Genomic DNA, 16,571 nt, shown 5'->3' with positions numbered 1-16,571 from the left:
CATTATGTTGCATATATAATTCTACCAACTCCCATCAGTCAGCGCGAGACCCAAGTTAGCTTGAATCGTCGTCGAAACCAGCGTATTTGGTGTCAAAGAGAAGATAAATCGATTCTTCACTTGTAGAAGTACCTTAAAAAAGACAAGATCTAAAATTTCTGTATCGATCGTTGTTTTTGAAAATTGTCTTTTCAAAATCCCAATCTCATTCGTTAAGTGAAAGGAAACGTAATTTTTTTTTGTTTTTCTTTCATATTATTGTCTGTTTTCGATTTCGTTTTTAACGCTTTTTTCTATTTGTTTCATTCGTTGTTCTCGTAGCTGCGTGTTAATCAATTCATTTTTTCTTTCTCCTTTTCTTTTTCAAGTTTATTTGCATTAGCTCAAAGGGTTGAACTATTTTTATCTGTTACACATTTGTTGTTGTTGTCGTTGTTTTTTGGTTGGTCTTATTCGTTTTTGGTTGCTATCTGCTTACCCCTTACTACTTTACTGACTGATTTTATTTTTTTCGTCTGATTATTTTTTACCTGCTTTACCCACTTGAGCATTACTTTTTTTTTCATAAGTCAGGATGGCATTCTCTTTAGTTTCGATTTTATTATCGATTGCATTGGCTTGGTATGTTGGTTATATTATTAACCAACTTACCTCTCGCAATAGCAAACGCCCCCCAATTGTCTTCCATTGGATACCCTTTGTAGGTTCTGCTGTCGCATACGGTATGGACCCTTATGTATTTTTTCGCGAGTGTCGTGCCAAATATGGTGATGTTTTCACCTTTGTTTGCATGGGTCGTAAAATGACCGCTTTCCTTGGTGTCCAAGGTAATGATTTCCTCTTTAACGGTAAATTAGCTGATTTGAATGCTGAAGAAGCTTACTCTCATTTAACTACCCCTGTATTCGGTAAAGATGTCGTTTACGATATTCCCAACCATGTTTTTATGGAGCACAAGAAGTTTATCAAATCTGGTCTTGGCTTCTCTCAATTCCGCTCTTATGTCCCCCTCATTCTTAACGAAATGGATGCTTTTCTCAGCACTTCTCCTGACTTCGGACCTGGTAAGGAAGGCGTTGCTGATTTGCTGAAGACCATGCCTGTCATGACTATTTACACTGCTTCTCGTACTTTACAAGGTGCTGAGGTTCGCAAGGGCTTTGACGCTGGTTTCGCTGACTTGTACCATGACCTTGATCAAGGATTTAGCCCTGTTAACTTTGTTTTCCCTTGGTTACCTCTCCCTAGAAACAGACGCCGTGATAGAGCCCACAAAATTATGCAAAAAACTTATCTTAAAATTATTAAAGATCGTCGCTCTAGCACTGAAAATCCTGGTACTGATATGATTTGGACTTTGATGAGCTGCAAGTATAGAGATGGCCGTCCTTTGAAGGAACATGAAATTGCTGGTATGATGATTGCACTTTTGATGGCTGGTCAACACACCTCTGCTGCCACTATCGTTTGGGTTCTTGCTCTTTTGGGTAGCAAACCTGAAATCATTGAAATGTTGTGGGAAGAGCAGAAGCGTGTTGTAGGTGAAAACTTGGAATTGAAGTTTGACCAATATAAGGACATGCCTCTTCTCAACTATGTTATTCAAGAAACTCTTAGACTCCATCCCCCTATCCACAGTCATATGCGTAAAGTCAAACGTGACTTACCCGTCCCTGGTTCAAAGATTGTTATCCCTGCCAACAACTATCTTCTTGCTGCTCCCGGTTTAACTGCTACTGAAGAGGAATACTTCACTCATGCTACTGACTTTGACCCCAAGCGCTGGAATGACCGCGTCAATGAAGACGAAAATGCTGAGCAAATTGATTATGGTTATGGTCTCGTTACAAAGGGTGCTGCTTCTCCATACCTACCCTTTGGAGCTGGTCGTCATCGTTGCATTGGTGAGCAATTTGCCTACATGCATTTGAGCACTATTATTAGCAAGTTTGTACACGATTACACCTGGACTCTTATTGGAAAAGTTCCCAACGTTGACTATTCCAGTATGGTTGCTCTTCCCTTGGGTCCTGTTAAAATTGCTTGGAAGCGTCGTAATTAAGGGAATTTCCCCTAATTTGAATGCATTTGCAATACGCTTATGGTATTGGTTTCTAACTTTGGTTCCGCCTTTCTCTTTTCATGCCCGTGTTAAACGTTTTTGTTTTATCTGACGAGTAACGAATAACCATGAAATTTGCTAGACATTTTAAATTTTAAGTGCTTTATTGTTTTATGAAATTGTAAATATTTTAGCGTTTTAAATGACTATTTGGTAGCATTTCAAATGTCAAAAGAATGTATTATGCAATTTCAAACTTCCTTATCCTCGCACTAAATCGATATGAAAACTACCCTGTCATCATTAGTGATACATTTTTACGATATTATAGTTTTAATAACGTCGGGACGCTCTCTTTCGTTTTCATGTAGGCATTATAACAATAAAGTACGCTACTCTCTCTTTTCAAAACCTCATCGTGCAAACGCAAGGTTTCTCAGTAAGCTATTAATTAAAATTTTGTAGTTTTTAATTGTACCATCGATCCAACCATAGCATTAATAATACAAAGTGGGTAAAAGCGTAGGCTGCTATTCAACTGAATGAAGTTTACATTTTATAAAGGATTAGTGGTATGCTATCTTATGTGTGTCAAGTAACGTATCTGTTGTCTTATTTACTGGATACTTTTGGCATCCTTGATGGGTAAAACTTTTCTGCGTAGCAATTCGCTATTTACTTAAGTTGAGTAATAAAGGGCGTAGACATGTCAACCACCTCTATATTTCTTGACAGGTTGTGACAGTTTCAGTCTCGAATTGAAATGATATCGAGCTTTTCAAATGGTTTTTGGAGTAAAGACTACGCGACTGGTGTGAAAAAACTTTTCGATTGCCTGGATAATGGAGTTGAAGAGAATGAGCAAGGTATTTAAATAAATTAATATAGGACTTCCTCTAACAACGAATAGTAAAAAACTTGTTGAAGTTATATAAAGAAGCGAATGAGGAATTTGGTGAAAAGCTTCAAGAAATAACGAAAGAATGTCTAAAAGGGAAAAAGCCAGAGAATACAGAAGACGGTGCTACTTCTAACAAGGCTTTTGAAGGGTTGCGCTCCGAGATTGCTAATCAAGGAAAGCAACATATTCGTATTGCCAAGGACTTAGAAACGCTAATTATTGCTCCTTTCTCTAAAATGTCTATTGATCATTCTCAGAAGTTACAAACCAGCCAACAAGTTCTTACCAATCAAATAAAGAGTTATGAAAAGAAATACTATACACTTAAAAAAACAAAAAGCGCTTACTACAACAAATGTAGAAACCTTGAAGATTATGAAGAAGAATCAAAGGAGTCCAATGAAACTACTAGTGAGGCTATTACTGACTTAACAACAGTTTCTAGTCCACAGCAGCAATCATTGTTGGAAAATGATGATGATCTGATTCAACTTGGTTTTATGGAGTTTAGGCCTGAGGAGTTAAAAGAGGTTTTGGCTCAAGTATTACAAGAAATACCCTTACAGGATTATCGCGTCCCTATCTTAGGTACTTACCCTAATACATGTTCAGGAAATATTATTGTTTCTTGGCTTCAGGAAAATCTTCCTGTTCCAACTTTAGTTGCAGCCGAGGCATTTGGACAAGATTTGATAGCTCAAGGATTTTTGCGTCATATGGGCGTTGGAGGTAGTTTTGTGAATAGTACCAACTTCCATTATCAGTGGAAAGACAAGGCTTTCCAGTTTGCAGGACTGAATAGTGTAGATAGTCTTGTCGAAAACGCCAAGGCTTTACCATTAGTTGGTGAATATCTTTCTGATTATATAAGTCATCGAAAGCTTTACTCTTCAGAAACTCAATCTCAACGTCTTAAAAGAGAAGTTCTGGATGCAAATAAAATTTACAGCGAATCAGTCGTTGATCTTGATAAATGCCGCACACTTGTGGAAGAAACTATTGCTGATCATTTGCAATTTCTTCAAAAATGTGAAACCGATCGCGTTCTTTATTATAAAGATTTTTTTATGGATTTATCAACAATTATTTCGAACTTTTTGCCTTCCATGAAATTGCTGGCTGATCAGATTGTTGTTTATCAGGAAATAATTCAACCTGAGAGTGACATTAGGTATATTTTAGAGTCTGCAGCTACTGGTCCATTTTTACCTCGTGTCGAAATATATGAGGATTATTATAATGATATTAAAGATCAGATTTTTGGAGTGGACGTTGAGTTTTTGTCTCATAGAGATAAGAAACGTGTTCCCATAATCGTTAGTACGATCCTTTCTTATTTAGATCTGTTATATCCTACGCTTGCCTCTGATGAAGTTCGTCAAAATATATGGCTTGTTAATTCTCCCTTGTCTTCTGTACATCAACTTCGAGAAGCGTTGAATCATTCTTCATCCGTGACAAAGGAGGTTTTATCACAGTATACTCCCTCCGTTGTGATAGGAGTTTTGAAGCTATACTTTCTTGAACTCCCTGATTCCATCGTTCCTTCTTCTGCTTTTGAGCTTATTCGTTCAATTTACATGAATCATAGTAATGATACGCCGTACAGGTTGAGACTTTTACAAAATCTTTTATCCCAACTTCGACGTGTTAATCTTGCTACTTTGAGTGCCATCATTACTCATCTAAATCGCTTGATTACGCTTACTCCAAATAAAGAAACTTTTACTATAAATTTAGCTAACTCCTTATCTTTATGCATTTCCCGTCCAGCAACATGGAATTTGGGTATTCAACATGATAAGCACCCAACGAAGTTCATGGAGGATCTTTTAACTTACGGACCAAGTATTTTTGAAGAACTCAGAAAATTGAATTCATCCAAACGTGTTTCTGACCGTGTATTATATCAATCTTCTGCTACTCCTCGGAGTACAGATGTATCACCAACTAGACCAGACTCCATTTCTTCTGTCCGATCTCATACTGCTGTCGAATCTCCAAGATCTTCGTTTGAGGAGCTGCAACCTTCAGAAATTCCCGCTGAATCTGAATTTACTCTTGAAAATGTGCCCACCTCATTGATCAGATCGTCGTATGCCTTGAATACTAGAAAGACAAGACGTAATTTCAGCCATTCTTCTGCTTCCAATGAAAGTGCCGCAATCTTTATTGATCAGGATGCAAAGATAGTGAACGAAGCAGTCGCCTCAAGAGATTCCAGTTTAAGTGGTAGTTAAAAATATGTTATTATGAGTTAACCTATGATCTTTTTTAAAGATCAGTTATGGATATCTTATTTGCATGACATGTTGCACATTCTTTTCTCATTATTCATTGCATATACCTAATAAACATTTTTCTCTATAGAAGTTTGACCACCATATATTATTGTACCTTCCTATTTTACTAGACTAAATTAGCATTCCTATACTATTTCAGAGTGTAATAGCAACTGTTCACGATTCCATATTCTTATTTTTTCCAAAAACTCGTCAAATTTTTCTTCACCTTGCATAAATGTTGATAAATCGTGCATGCTTAAACCTATCCGATGATCAGTTACTCGATTTTGGTTGAAGTTATAAGTTCGTAGCTTTTCCGAACGATCTGAAGACGTTACTTGATTTTTACGTTTCAGTCTTTCAGCCTCATTTTCTTTTGCGGCATTTAAGGCAGCCAATCTTGAATTCAGTACAAGAAATGCCTTTTCTTTGTTTTGATGCTGAGAACGAGAATCTTGCATGCTAACAGTGATACCAGTGGGTATGTGTGTTAAACGTACGGCGGATTCTGTTCTATTAACGTGTTGTCCACCGGCTCCACGAGATCTCATTACTTCGATTTTAACTTCAGATGAATCGTAAAGAGAAGAGGATTCATCATTTGACACCTGAGGTAAAACGATTACTGATGCAGTACTCGTATGAACTCTTCCTTTAGTTTCGGTAGCAGGAGTCCTCTGAACCCTATGAACACCTCCTTCCAACATAAGATGACCATAAGCTCCCTCACCTTCAATAGAGAAGATGGCCTCCGTTATCGCTTCAAGTCCTTGGACTGCACTTTTTGATATAAATTTGCAATTCCATCCTTTAAAATTTGCATACTGAAAATACATTTCCACTAGTTCATTTGCAAATATTGCGGCCTCTGTTCCTCCTACACCAGGACGAATTTCGATTAATGCAGGAAGAGCATATGAATCAGCTTGTGGAAGTAATGTGTTTTCAAGATCTTCTATGCTTTTTGGTATTTTATTACTTATTTCGTTTATTTCAGTCACTGCCATCATTTTAACCTCTGCATCTGACTCTTGGGCCTCCATTTGTTTCAAATCGCTTATTTGCTAAATTGTTAGAATTTTTTTAAATCAAGGTTTTCAAAAACTAGTTATTTAAGTATTTCAACATGCTCATCAAATAGCTTTACTTAGATAAACAGTAAATGCCTGGCAAAAGTCTTAAGTTATAGACCCATTAGCAAAAAAAAACCATTGTAAATCGATTACTATAAATAGGAAGAGTAATAAAAAAAAGGAAAGCTTTTGACTACAAGTTTGAGACAAATTCGTCTTATATCATACCTCAGACAAACTTTTAAATTTCGAATATGCATTATGAACGCGTCGAAGCCTAGCGATTCGCTTTGCTAAATCTGTATCGTTTGTCATTGCCGATTGATCCTAAAAGATATAAGTTAGATCATTTATATCAGATTTTAATTTTTCATGAGTAAAGCTTAATGTCCGGTATGCTTGTATTACCATTATTATTGTATCTCGAACAGTAGCAGGCTGATTTCACACTTTGTTTGCCGACACTTACTTTATTATTTACTTGATGGAATTGAAGATACTCTGAAGAAAGCGATCGGGCTTTTTCAATAAGTACTCTTGAAACGTTATGCTCAGAGTATCCTTTTTTGCAAGCAATGCTACGAATTTGATATTCAATTCCATGTCTAAAGTACCATAAAACTTTTTTAGTTAGAAGCATCACCTTGTATTTTGAGTTTCTTTTATTTCTGCATACTCAAAGAATTAGCAGTAAAACTAATTAGTGTTAACCTGTTAAAACCGCCTTTCTGACCTTGGTGTGCTTCTTCGATAAGTACTTTTATGATATTTAAGGAGGTCCTTGCAAATTCTGTCGGATATGCATTATAATCCGACAGTGCACAGCAAAGTAAAATTTTGTGTACGCATTCTTAACTCGTAAATTTTTTTTACGAATCTATACACCTAGAAAGAGTTTGCTATTATTTTATGAGTAGAGTCGCCACGAATACAGTTATAATTAATTTGGCTAGCAATAACTATGCTGCATAGTATAATAATCAGGGAATTGAGGAACGTAGGCACATTGTTTATAATAGCATAATACGCAAATATCTAAGTCTCATGTAGGGCATTTGTGTAGCTTTTTGCTGTATTAACGACTTTGAAAGTGGAAACGTAAATCAATATAGTGGTATTTAACATAGTGCAATAATAATTTAGTGAGGAATAGCTGACAACTAGTAGAGATATGTATTGTTAATTTTGATAAGCTAATGTAAGTTGAGCTGAACAAACTCTTGCTCGACGATTACAATAAAAGGGAGACGAACTCTTCAAGAAAAAATAATTTGGTTGTAGGAAGCATCGATATCCATTGGACAAATACCATTAAACTACACAATAGCGATGTAAATAAACATTTGTATTGTTCATAAAGTTTCCTTATTTATGCTAGCGCAGTTAAACGAAACTTTAACCAAGCTTTCATGATGGTGTATTATTCATTTTGAAATGCGCAGCTAAGCTTTACCAAACCACTTAAACTGTTTTTGGGATTTGTTCAATAAAGCCCTCTTGGCTTTTACTCATTTATAAAGCATTGGCTTTTCTCCATAGGGACTTGGATTTCCCTGAGTCTCAAAAAAACTTTAGCCAATTGCTAATTTAATAACAAAATGACAATTCATCAAGGTGGAAATTCAGTGATTGATAATGTACCTTATTCGTTAAACACAAATGTAAATGATAGCATCTACTCTGAAAAGGGGACAGGACGGAAAGATGCAGAAGATCACACACCATCCAAAATTACAGATCTTGAAAAAAACGTCGACCATTCTATTCCATCGTTTCCTGAGAATGATCCAAAAAACTACTCTGAATTTGTTAATTTAAATCCTCCAAAACGGCCCGATTTGGAACACACCCGGGGGTCTTCTTGGCATACAGCCTCTGAAAACGTTAACGATCTTGCTGCGAATGATAGTACAAGAGTGCAAACTCCAGAATTTATCACACAGACAATGGAGGATGAGAACGTTGAAGTTCCTCCTTTAGAGAGAGACGAACGTGATGCAGCTGCTGCCCATACAAGTAAGGCAAACCGTAATTCTGCCAGACAAATGTGGGCACAATTAATGGCTTCTGTTCGCAAATTTAAAAGGGAAGATGAAAAGCCTATATTAAAGGAGAACTTGCCTGCTATTAATCTTTTCGAAGCAGGCATACCTGCATCTTTACCTATAGCCAAGCATTTTATTCGAGATAAATCTGGGCAGCCGGTATTGCCTATTATTACCGACCTAATAAAGGTCTCAGTGCTTGATGTGGAGCCTAAACATAATCGCATACACAGTACTTTCACAATTCAAGTTGAATATGGTACTGGGCCACATGCTATCCGTTGGTTGATTTACAGACAGTTGCGCGATTTCATAAATCTTCATTCACACTTTCTTTTTTTTGAATTTCAACATCGATTTTCCGGAAGACGCATGAAATTGCCTAAATTTCCAAAAGAAGTGCTCCCTTACTTGGTGAAACTCCGGGGTTATCAAAAAATACTGTATTCCAATCCCAGTGACCAACTTATTGATGAAACACATAGCATTTCTGACATATCATGGGAGTCACATTCGCAAGATGGTGATCGGACGACTGGTCAACCAAGGCATGCCAATAATGGTAGAAAAAAACACGGAAATTTTTGGACCATTCAAGGTAATACTCTTGGTGTATACTTACAAGAAATGATCCATAATTTACAATTTTTTCCCGAAGTGAATGTGCTTTATTCATTTTTAGAGTTTAGTTCATTAGGATTGTACTTAGCTGGAGCCGGAACTTTTCATGGCAAAGAAGGATTCGCGACCTTGAAACGAAATTATTCTCCTACTCAATATATGTTGTGCTGTAATACTACTATGATGAAAACTAGGAGTCAACCGTTTTGGATAATCGTTTCTGAAAGTTGTATAATATTGTGTGATAATATGCTTTCAATGCAGCCAGCAGATGTATTTATATGGGATGTCGACTTTGAAATTACGCGTAAAAACTTTCGAAAGGCACATTCAAAAGACACTAATGAAAAAATTCGTCTTTCCCATCACTCTTTTAAAATTAAAAATCGGCAGAAAGTAATGAAATTATCAGTGCGAAGTGGTCGTTGGTTGCAACAATTTATCAACAGCGTTCAAGTTGCTCAAGGATTAACTGCTTGGTGTGAAATACATAGGTTCGACAGCTTTGCACCTGTTAGAACTAACGTTGCTGTTCAATGGATGGTAGATGCAAGGGATCATATGTGGAATGTTAGCAGGGCTATAAAGAATGCAAAGCGCTGTATTATGATTCATGGATGGTGGTTAAGTCCTGAATTGCAAATGCGACGACCTTATAGTATGGCTCACAAGTGGAGAATTGATCGTATCCTTAATGAAAAGGCACATGAAGGAGTCATGGTGTACATAATGATCTATCGCAATATTGACGCTACCATACCCATAGACTCATTCCATACTAAGGAACATCTTCAATCTCTACATCCGAATATTTATGTTATCCGCTCTCCTTCTCACTTTCGCCAAAACGCACTCTTTTGGGCTCATCATGAGAAGCTTGTGGTAGTGGATGATGCTATAACTTTTATTGGTGGTATTGATCTTTGTTTCGGCAGGTATGATACTCCTCAACATATTCTGTATGATGACAAGCCTGTTGCTGATAAAACTGGTTTATGCGAGCAAACTTGGAGGGGAAAAGATTATTCAAATGCTCGCGTTCATGATTTTTTTGACCTTACTGAACCTTACAAAGATATGTATGACCGATTGGCGGTACCTCGTATGGGTTGGCATGATGTCTCTATGTGCATCATTGGTCAACCTGCTCGAGATGCTGCGCGACACTTTGTTCAGCGATGGAATTATCTTATTCAATGCAAGAAGCCTGCCCGGAAAACACCTTTGCTAATTCCTCCTCCTGATTTTACCACAGACCAATTAACTGATAGCCAATTGACCGGTACCTGCGAAGTACAAGTCCTGAGATCTGCCGGACTATGGTCTTTAGGTTTAGTTGATACTGTTGAGCAAAGTATTCAGAATGCTTATGTTACGTGCATAGAAAAGAGCGAACATTTTATTTATATTGAAAATCAATTTTTCGTAACCTCTACCACTTGTGAAGGTACGACGATAGAAAATCGTGTTGGAGATGCTTTAGTTGAGAGGATTATAAGGGCTCACAAAAATAATGAAAAATGGCGTGGTGTTATAATGATTCCGTTGCTTCCCGGTTTTGAAGGTCAGATAGATTTACAAGAGGGCGGTAGTCTTAGGTTGATTGTGGAATGTCAATATCGCAGCATTTGCCATGGTGAACATTCAATATTTGGAAGGTTAAATGCCAAGGGTATTGATGGCAGCAAGTACTTGCGTTTTTATGGTTTGCGCGGTTGGGCCCATTTGGGAGAAAACCATGAACTTGTGACTGAAATGATCTATGTTCATGCTAAAATTCTTATTGCAGACGATCGAGTTGCGGTCATTGGTTCCGCAAACATTAATGAACGTTCTTTGCTTGGTAACCGCGATTCTGAAATTGCTGCGGTAATTAGAGATACTCTAACCATTGACTCCAAGATGGACGGTAAGCCCTATAAAGTTGGAAAATTTGCACACACTCTTCGGAAACGACTTATGAGGGAGCACTTAGGTTTAGAGACCGATGTGCTTGAACAACGAGAATACAACATGGATGGCTTGGATCGCGATACAGAGTGGAAACGTGTAGAAGTCTGGACTCCTGATGAAGGCAATGCCATTAATGGTTCTGCTTACACTGCTGAAGAGTTGAAAATGAAATATCGTTCTCAGAGTCAATTTACCACTACTCCAGACATCTTACGAAAAGCTGAAAAGAGTATGAAGAAACTAGATCAACGTGTCAGTTTAATTCCTTCTTCGATTGAATTCAATATTAAAACTCAAAAGGACAAGGTCGAGTTTGAAAAGAACTACGAGAAGTCTAAAAAAGGGCCTGATGTTATAGCCAACGCCCTAGTAGGCGGCATCCCCTTATCACTGAAAACAAAGGAGGACTCATTATATGAACTTTCCAAGTTCTCTCAATGTGGGGAGGATCAACGTCCAATGGTACTTAAAGACCCTGATCATCTAGTGCCTGAACCCAGTCGTCCACACTGTGGAAATGGACTTGTGTTTTATGATGATATACCATTGCTTGAGGTGAATCCTATTAGTGGAGAAACAATTCCTAAATTTGACGCTTCAAGCTTTGAGGACCCCGTCTGCGATGAATTTTTTGAAGACATATGGTCTAAAGTGGCTTCAAACAATACTACTATTTATCGGCACATATTTCGATGTGTACCGGATGACGAGATGCTAACGTGGGAATCATATAATGAGTGGAAAAAATATGGAAAACGCTTTAAAGAAGAGCAAGCCCGCTGGCGTCAGGAGGAGTTGTCAAATCTACACGAAACTCATGAAAAGTCAGAGAATGATCCAAAAAATCCAAAGGCTGGTTCCCAAGGTAGTGGTAACACGAGTGCAAGTGAAGATTCGAAGACAGAGAAACCAAAAACCCGTACTAATAATGGTTTACAAGTTCCTGACAAACGTGTAGTTTACGACTTACTACGTGGCATTCGGGGACAGTTGGTAGAACTTCCATTAAAATGGATGTCTACCGAATCAAACGCAAGAAATTGGCTCAGTAGTATTGACAAAATCCCTCCGTTAGAAATTTATGATTAGAGAAACAGTACCTTTTATACTACAGTTTTATTTCATCTTAATATAGTAATGAGAAGGATTAATTCCTTCAATATTAGCTTACATTATAGACTCGTTAATTTTAATAGTAACTTAAACAAACTTTCCTTTCATATTATTCATCTGTAGTTGCTATCGATTCTCGTTCAAGTACTGTATTATGTGATTGCTTGCCAATCGTTGTTTTCTTTTTAGAAGTGAGTGTAGTTGCGTCTGCGAGCCATTCCTGTGGCATCCGTTTATCACACTTCTTGTATTTCCAATGGCCAGTATTCAATGGGACATGTGAAAATTTTTCAGCATTTCTCTTCGATTCTTCAATGAGCGAAGTTAATATCTTTATAAGATGATATTTATTTTGTAGTGCAGAAGAATACTTGTCGGAAGATATTCTGACTAAATCCTCCTCCGGATTATATCTTGGTCCAACCAATAATCGTAATACATGTCGTTGTTTCTCCTCTAGCAAAGGAATATTCGTAACTTTAAATGTAACAACGACCTTCGGATTCATTTTCTCAAACGAAGACATTTGGACATCAGATTCAAACCTAAAGATCTGGCTATCAGCAGGCTTTTTAAAAGACTGTGTGTAAGCTATAATTGTCAGAGAAAATGGAACATTAAGCATATTAAAGTGATTGTGAAATAGAATTCCTAAGGTAAAACTACCCAGTAAACTTACGCGTAAGTCCAGGAAGCTCATAAGCAGCTTTCCTATACAATTCACGTATGACCTCGTGCTCTTGTATTTTCTGCCATGATAGATTATTGGAATGGACGTTATCATCAATTGTTTTCAATTCCTTCTCGTCATGAGGCTCGATTCCAAAAGGCGCTGACACATAAGCACTTCGCTTAAATCTTGTAAAATAGAAAACAGAGAAAGCTCTACTAGTAGCACAAAAGCTTGATTTGGAAAGTTGCCCGAGGAATATGGCATCTGCTTTCAATAAAGATAAAAGGGGATTAAAAGCCATTTTATAACCACCCAAAACACTAAATATATGTAATATTTGTATTATAAAAAAAAATAAACCACATTTAACGAATGCGCAGTAGTGTATGATACCGGATTTTATATTTTCTTTGAAACGAAAAGAGTGGCCGTTATAAATGGAAATCTGAATCTAACAAAAACTTTTTTTCTAAAATTTAACAATCCAAATGCTCAAAACAATTAAATAAGCTACAAAAAGGTACTTGAAGGGGATAGTGAAGAATGTATAAACATTGTTGTCCTTGACTTGACTTCGTTGTATATAATTATAACACACTAAATCTTAGTAGTTAGAACCAGTAAAAACCACATAATAGACTGGAATGAAGGTTAGTAACGTAAAATAGCATCGATTCTACTCAATTGCATTTATAACATCTATTGAATAAAAACACCTAATAATACTTTCAAGCTTTTTTTTTTCTTAGGAATTTAATAGCACTTGCTTCCCATCCTTTTTTGGCATTCGCTGTTTAAAAAGTGTGTTAGTTATCCTTATATTTTGATTTTCGTAAGCAAGACTACACTACGTTACGCTGCGTATCACTATATGTCATCTGTTAGGATAGATTTAAGATTCGTTTACTAATAATTGCTGATAACTATTCTTTTGAGTACTTGTTTGTGTTTGATCATGTTTACTCCAAAAGATTATAAACAGAGTACATCTGAACAGAAACAGGTTCGTTTATATGTTAATTAATGGCAGGTAACAACGTAACCCATGTATAAATACTTACAACAAATTGCTACCCACATCACACCTATATATAATATGATATTACCGATCACAATGAAAACTCACAGAAGTCAAACAAGATACTACAATGCGCAGCTAGATAATATTGCACTTTCATTACTAGCGCTATTTAGTAAATAATTAAAAGAAGTTCGATTCAATTGTAAGTTTCATGAGAAAACAGGAAACTCCATTTAAGAATGATTTAAATATAAGAAAAAGACGCAATGTTTTTAAGAAAATGGGGTAAACAGAGTGATGGCAAGTCATCTGCTCAGCGTCTAGTCATTATTATTCCCTGTATGTGTTAATTCAAGCCTATCAAAGTAAAATAAAAAATTTTTTACGAAATAATCTTTTATTGAACTTGATTTAAAAAATCTGTATTTTTTATTTAACTATATTATTATGAACGTGAAATAGTGCTTAATTGGGTTCTTTAACCGTGATGTTTACAATGTTTGTATTGTATTACTTTTAAGTTAAGTAAAAACTAAATACCTTGACCCACATAACTTGTTCTTTGCAAAAATGTTAAGGAGCTGAGTATTTTAGAGTACTCAACACGAATGGAAGTCAATGCATATAACAATCTGTAGACAGTAATATTAGACTGTTAATGTTTACATGAGTCATTTGTAAAAAAAAAAAAAAAAAAAAAAAAATTATAAAATAATTGAATAAATAACCTATTACAGAAATCTTCAGACAACGATATTTTATTAATTTATTCCATTGCAATATTGCTTTAATACAATTTGGCTTGACATTGTGATGGAATTGACATGGATAATTTAAAATAATTAATTAAAAATTTTGTTGAAATTAATTGACTATTAACAATTCATGAAGTATCGTAAATCTGCCCTGATAAAATAAAATTTAAAAAAGTGTTGAAAGTGTTAATGGCTTTATAATTTGTAAACTTAGCCGTTTATTAAGTTTGAATATTGATAATTATTGAAGAATAAAGCATTATTTCCATTTTTTCTTCGTTGATTCATAGCTTTCATCAGACCTCTTCTGACCAAGGTTGACTAATGTATACAATTTGATTTTAATGACAATTCTTTCTTCTTATTAATAGTTTTTGCATAATTTTTCCCCAGCTTCTTATTTAATCCATCGAATATTTCAAATTTACTAACCCATCATCATTTTACCTTTAGATATTTTACGAGGAGCAACGCGTTACTTTAGCGGTTTAAAATTCTTTAGCTTTATGAATCAGTGTAAATTTCACTTTTGCATAAACACTAGTGTAAAAGCATTACAGGAGACCAGATTTGGTTTAAATTTAGTGGCTATAGCTAATTATCCAACATAACCCGACTAATCTTGATTTGTGGAAAGGGTAGTTATTAGTTTTGTAGTTTCTAAGAATTCTAAGTCGTGGTTTGTCCCAGTATCTTCTTTTGTCGAATTCAAACGAAATACTTAAAAATGGTTACAATTTTAAAACCTGAAGAATTCTATGTTTCTAGTGAAGCTGACATCGTAAACGATGTTTCCATGACTGAAATGGAGGATGAAATAATGGAGGATGAACAGATGGGTCTTGTAGACGGAGAAGACGTTTTAGAGGAATTTGATAAATCGATACATCAAAATTTAGTTACACCCGGACAACTAGTGACTGATGATCCTCAATTTATGCGCGGTCATGGAACGTATTTCGAGGATGGAGGAATATATGCATCTGTTGCGGGATCTGTACAAAGGGTCAATAAATTGATATCCGTGAAACCTCTTCGTTCTAAGTACGTTCCCGAAATTGGTGATTTAATCATTGGGAAAATTGCTGAAGTCCAACCAAAACGCTGGAAAGTGGATATTGGTGCCAAACAGAATGCTGTGCTTATGCTCTCTTCTATTAATCTTCCTGGTGGCATTCAAAGACGAAAACTAGAGACTGATGAGCTTCAGATGCGTAGCTTTTTCCAAGAAGGCGATCTCTTAGTTGCGGAAGTTCAACAGTACTTTTCCGATGGTTCTGTATCAATTCATACACGTTCTTTAAAATATGGAAAACTCAGAAATGGTGTTTTTCTTAAGGTTCCTCCTGCGTTGGTCGTTCGATCAAAATCACATGCTTATGCTCTAGCAGGTGGAGTCGACATTATTCTTAGTGTAAATGGATATGTATGGGTTTCTAAACATAATGAAAATCAACATTCGTCAGTGAGTATTACCAGATTGGAGGAGGAAGCCTCAGAATCCATATATTCTAACGAAAACGATGAGATTGATGGGTATACCAGATTAAATATATCTCGTGTATCCATTTGCATTAAAGGGTTGGCTAGTCGCTCTCTCCCTCTGACTCAAGCCTCAATCACCAATTTTTATGAATCATCTCTTGTTTTCTCAAACCTTCAAGATTTGACTGTTCCTAAAAATATGGATCAGATAGCAATGGAAGCAATGCAGTGACTTTGAAAAGCTTTTCTGTCTCTAAAAAACAACACTTGTGCTGGACATGGGTTTATATATAAAAATAGAATTGTGAGTTTGCAAAAGTTGTTTATGATAGCTTTACTATTGATGGCAGCGGTCCCACTAATCTAATATATCAGTTTATATTTAATCATATTTTTTGTAATACATTTATTCAAATTCTTATTTAAGTTTTCGTATCGGCTTTAATTAGAGACACTACAACTGCGCTAGTTTTTCGAACGCTCTATCTCAACTAATTTAAGCACCCAGAAACAGTTATAATGAATACATTTTTATAAAGGAATCAGCAGTACTAACAGAAATTTTTTAAAGAAATTATGAAGTT

At 36.0% G+C, this 16,571-nt stretch overlaps 6 protein-coding genes and 12 long non-coding RNA genes across 18 annotated transcripts, besides 1 other annotated feature; 7 read left to right on the top strand and 11 right to left on the bottom strand.

The window, feature by feature from the left end:
- The first annotated feature begins 43 nt into the window (after window positions 1-43).
- On the top strand, window positions 44-2,545 carry erg11 (sterol 14-demethylase). Its single transcript, NM_001018389.3, has one exon. It carries the CDS (start codon window positions 575-577, stop codon window positions 2,060-2,062), a length of 1,488 nt encoding a protein of 495 aa, NP_592990.1. The 5' UTR covers window positions 44-574; the 3' UTR covers window positions 2,063-2,545.
- Window positions 663-1,262, bottom strand: SPOM_SPNCRNA.2241. Its single transcript, NR_191609.1, has one exon. It is a non-coding gene; the product is annotated as a non-coding RNA (long non-coding RNA).
- SPOM_SPNCRNA.2239 lies at window positions 2,515-2,927 on the bottom strand. Its single transcript, NR_191607.1, has one exon. It is a non-coding gene; the product is annotated as a non-coding RNA (long non-coding RNA).
- On the top strand, window positions 2,550-2,770 carry SPOM_SPNCRNA.2240. The gene has a single exon (NR_191608.1). It is a non-coding gene; the product is annotated as a non-coding RNA (long non-coding RNA).
- rga8 (putatiRho-type GTPase-activating protein Rga8) lies at window positions 2,774-6,444 on the top strand. Its single transcript, NM_001018388.3, has 2 exons — window positions 2,774-2,928; window positions 2,973-6,444. The coding sequence occupies exons 1-2, from the start codon at window positions 2,826-2,828 to the stop codon at window positions 5,201-5,203; spliced, it is 2,334 nt and encodes a 777-aa protein (NP_592988.2). The 5' UTR covers window positions 2,774-2,825; the 3' UTR covers window positions 5,204-6,444.
- SPOM_SPNCRNA.2238 lies at window positions 4,919-5,242 on the bottom strand. Its single transcript, NR_191606.1, has one exon. It is a non-coding gene; the product is annotated as a non-coding RNA (long non-coding RNA).
- mrf1 (peptide chain release factor) lies at window positions 5,321-7,029 on the bottom strand. The gene is made up of 3 exons (NM_001018387.3): window positions 6,791-7,029; window positions 6,550-6,648; window positions 5,321-6,312 (listed from the first exon to the last, which is right to left on the bottom strand). The coding sequence occupies exons 1-3, from the start codon at window positions 6,959-6,961 to the stop codon at window positions 5,392-5,394; spliced, it is 1,191 nt and encodes a 396-aa protein (NP_592987.1). The 5' UTR covers window positions 6,962-7,029; the 3' UTR covers window positions 5,321-5,391.
- On the top strand, window positions 6,464-7,091 carry SPOM_SPNCRNA.2237. The gene has a single exon (NR_191605.1). It is a non-coding gene; the product is annotated as a non-coding RNA (long non-coding RNA).
- A 674-nt stretch (window positions 7,092-7,765) lies between these two features.
- Window positions 7,766-12,162, top strand: pld1 (phospholipase D Pld1). The gene has a single exon (NM_001018386.3). The coding sequence runs from the start codon at window positions 7,920-7,922 to the stop codon at window positions 12,027-12,029; it is 4,110 nt and encodes a 1,369-aa protein (NP_592986.1). The 5' UTR covers window positions 7,766-7,919; the 3' UTR covers window positions 12,030-12,162.
- SPOM_SPNCRNA.2236 lies at window positions 7,978-8,383 on the bottom strand. Its single transcript, NR_191604.1, has one exon. It is a non-coding gene; the product is annotated as a non-coding RNA (long non-coding RNA).
- Window positions 8,536-8,885, bottom strand: SPOM_SPNCRNA.2235. Its single transcript, NR_191603.1, has one exon. It is a non-coding gene; the product is annotated as a non-coding RNA (long non-coding RNA).
- SPOM_SPNCRNA.2234 lies at window positions 9,396-9,898 on the bottom strand. The gene has a single exon (NR_191602.1). It is a non-coding gene; the product is annotated as a non-coding RNA (long non-coding RNA).
- Window positions 10,127-12,062, bottom strand: SPOM_SPNCRNA.2233. Its single transcript, NR_191601.1, has one exon. It is a non-coding gene; the product is annotated as a non-coding RNA (long non-coding RNA).
- On the bottom strand, window positions 12,124-13,271 carry rsm24 (mitochondrial 37S ribosomal protein mS35). The gene is made up of 2 exons (NM_001018385.3): window positions 12,733-13,271; window positions 12,124-12,644 (listed from the first exon to the last, which is right to left on the bottom strand). The coding sequence occupies exons 1-2, from the start codon at window positions 13,025-13,027 to the stop codon at window positions 12,163-12,165; spliced, it is 777 nt and encodes a 258-aa protein (NP_592985.1). The 5' UTR covers window positions 13,028-13,271; the 3' UTR covers window positions 12,124-12,162.
- Window positions 12,402-12,723, top strand: SPOM_SPNCRNA.2232. The gene has a single exon (NR_191600.1). It is a non-coding gene; the product is annotated as a non-coding RNA (long non-coding RNA).
- Window positions 13,272-13,568: 297 nt separating the features above from the next.
- Window positions 13,569-13,876: an LONG TERMINAL REPEAT.
- A 170-nt stretch (window positions 13,877-14,046) lies between these two features.
- Window positions 14,047-14,292, bottom strand: SPOM_SPNCRNA.2231. The gene has a single exon (NR_191599.1). It is a non-coding gene; the product is annotated as a non-coding RNA (long non-coding RNA).
- A 352-nt stretch (window positions 14,293-14,644) lies between these two features.
- On the bottom strand, window positions 14,645-14,866 carry SPOM_SPNCRNA.2230. Its single transcript, NR_191598.1, has one exon. It is a non-coding gene; the product is annotated as a non-coding RNA (long non-coding RNA).
- A 169-nt stretch (window positions 14,867-15,035) lies between these two features.
- rrp4 (exosome subunit Rrp4) lies at window positions 15,036-16,373 on the top strand. Its single transcript, NM_001018384.3, has one exon. The coding sequence runs from the start codon at window positions 15,230-15,232 to the stop codon at window positions 16,217-16,219; it is 990 nt and encodes a 329-aa protein (NP_592984.1). The 5' UTR covers window positions 15,036-15,229; the 3' UTR covers window positions 16,220-16,373.
- Window positions 16,374-16,571: the final 198 nt, after the last annotated feature.

The sequence above is a fragment of the Schizosaccharomyces pombe genome, assembly GCF_000002945.2.
Source record: "Schizosaccharomyces pombe strain 972h- genome assembly, chromosome: I".
Lineage (NCBI taxonomy): Eukaryota > Fungi > Ascomycota > Schizosaccharomycetes > Schizosaccharomycetales > Schizosaccharomycetaceae > Schizosaccharomyces > Schizosaccharomyces pombe.
This window is presented reverse-complemented; position numbering and strand designations above follow the sequence as displayed.

Bases quoted from the DNA above. Each gene is read 5' to 3' on its own strand.
- erg11 (NM_001018389.3), top strand. From the start codon at position 575: ATGGCATTCTCTTTAGTTTCGATTTTATTATCGATTGCATTGGCTTGG.
- rga8 (NM_001018388.3), top strand. From the start codon at position 2,826: ATGATATCGAGCTTTTCAAATGGTTTTTGGAGTAAAGACTACGCGACT. The intron at 2,929-2,972 runs GTATTTAAATAA...AACAACGAATAG, and splicing joins AGTTGAAGAGAATGAGCAAG to TAAAAAACTTGTTGAAGTTA.
- mrf1 (NM_001018387.3), bottom strand. From the start codon at position 6,961: ATGCTTCTAACTAAAAAAGTTTTATGGTACTTTAGACATGGAATTGAA. The intron at 6,649-6,790 runs GTAAGTGTCGGC...TATATCTTTTAG, and splicing joins TCCATCAAGTAAATAATAAA to GATCAATCGGCAATGACAAA. The intron at 6,313-6,549 runs GTATGATATAAG...CTAACAATTTAG, and splicing joins AATTTAAAAGTTTGTCTGAG to CAAATAAGCGATTTGAAACA.
- pld1 (NM_001018386.3), top strand. From the start codon at position 7,920: ATGACAATTCATCAAGGTGGAAATTCAGTGATTGATAATGTACCTTAT.
- rsm24 (NM_001018385.3), bottom strand. From the start codon at position 13,027: ATGGCTTTTAATCCCCTTTTATCTTTATTGAAAGCAGATGCCATATTC. The intron at 12,645-12,732 runs GTAAGTTTACTG...TGACAATTATAG, and splicing joins TGAGCTTCCTGGACTTACGC to CTTACACACAGTCTTTTAAA.
- rrp4 (NM_001018384.3), top strand. From the start codon at position 15,230: ATGGTTACAATTTTAAAACCTGAAGAATTCTATGTTTCTAGTGAAGCT.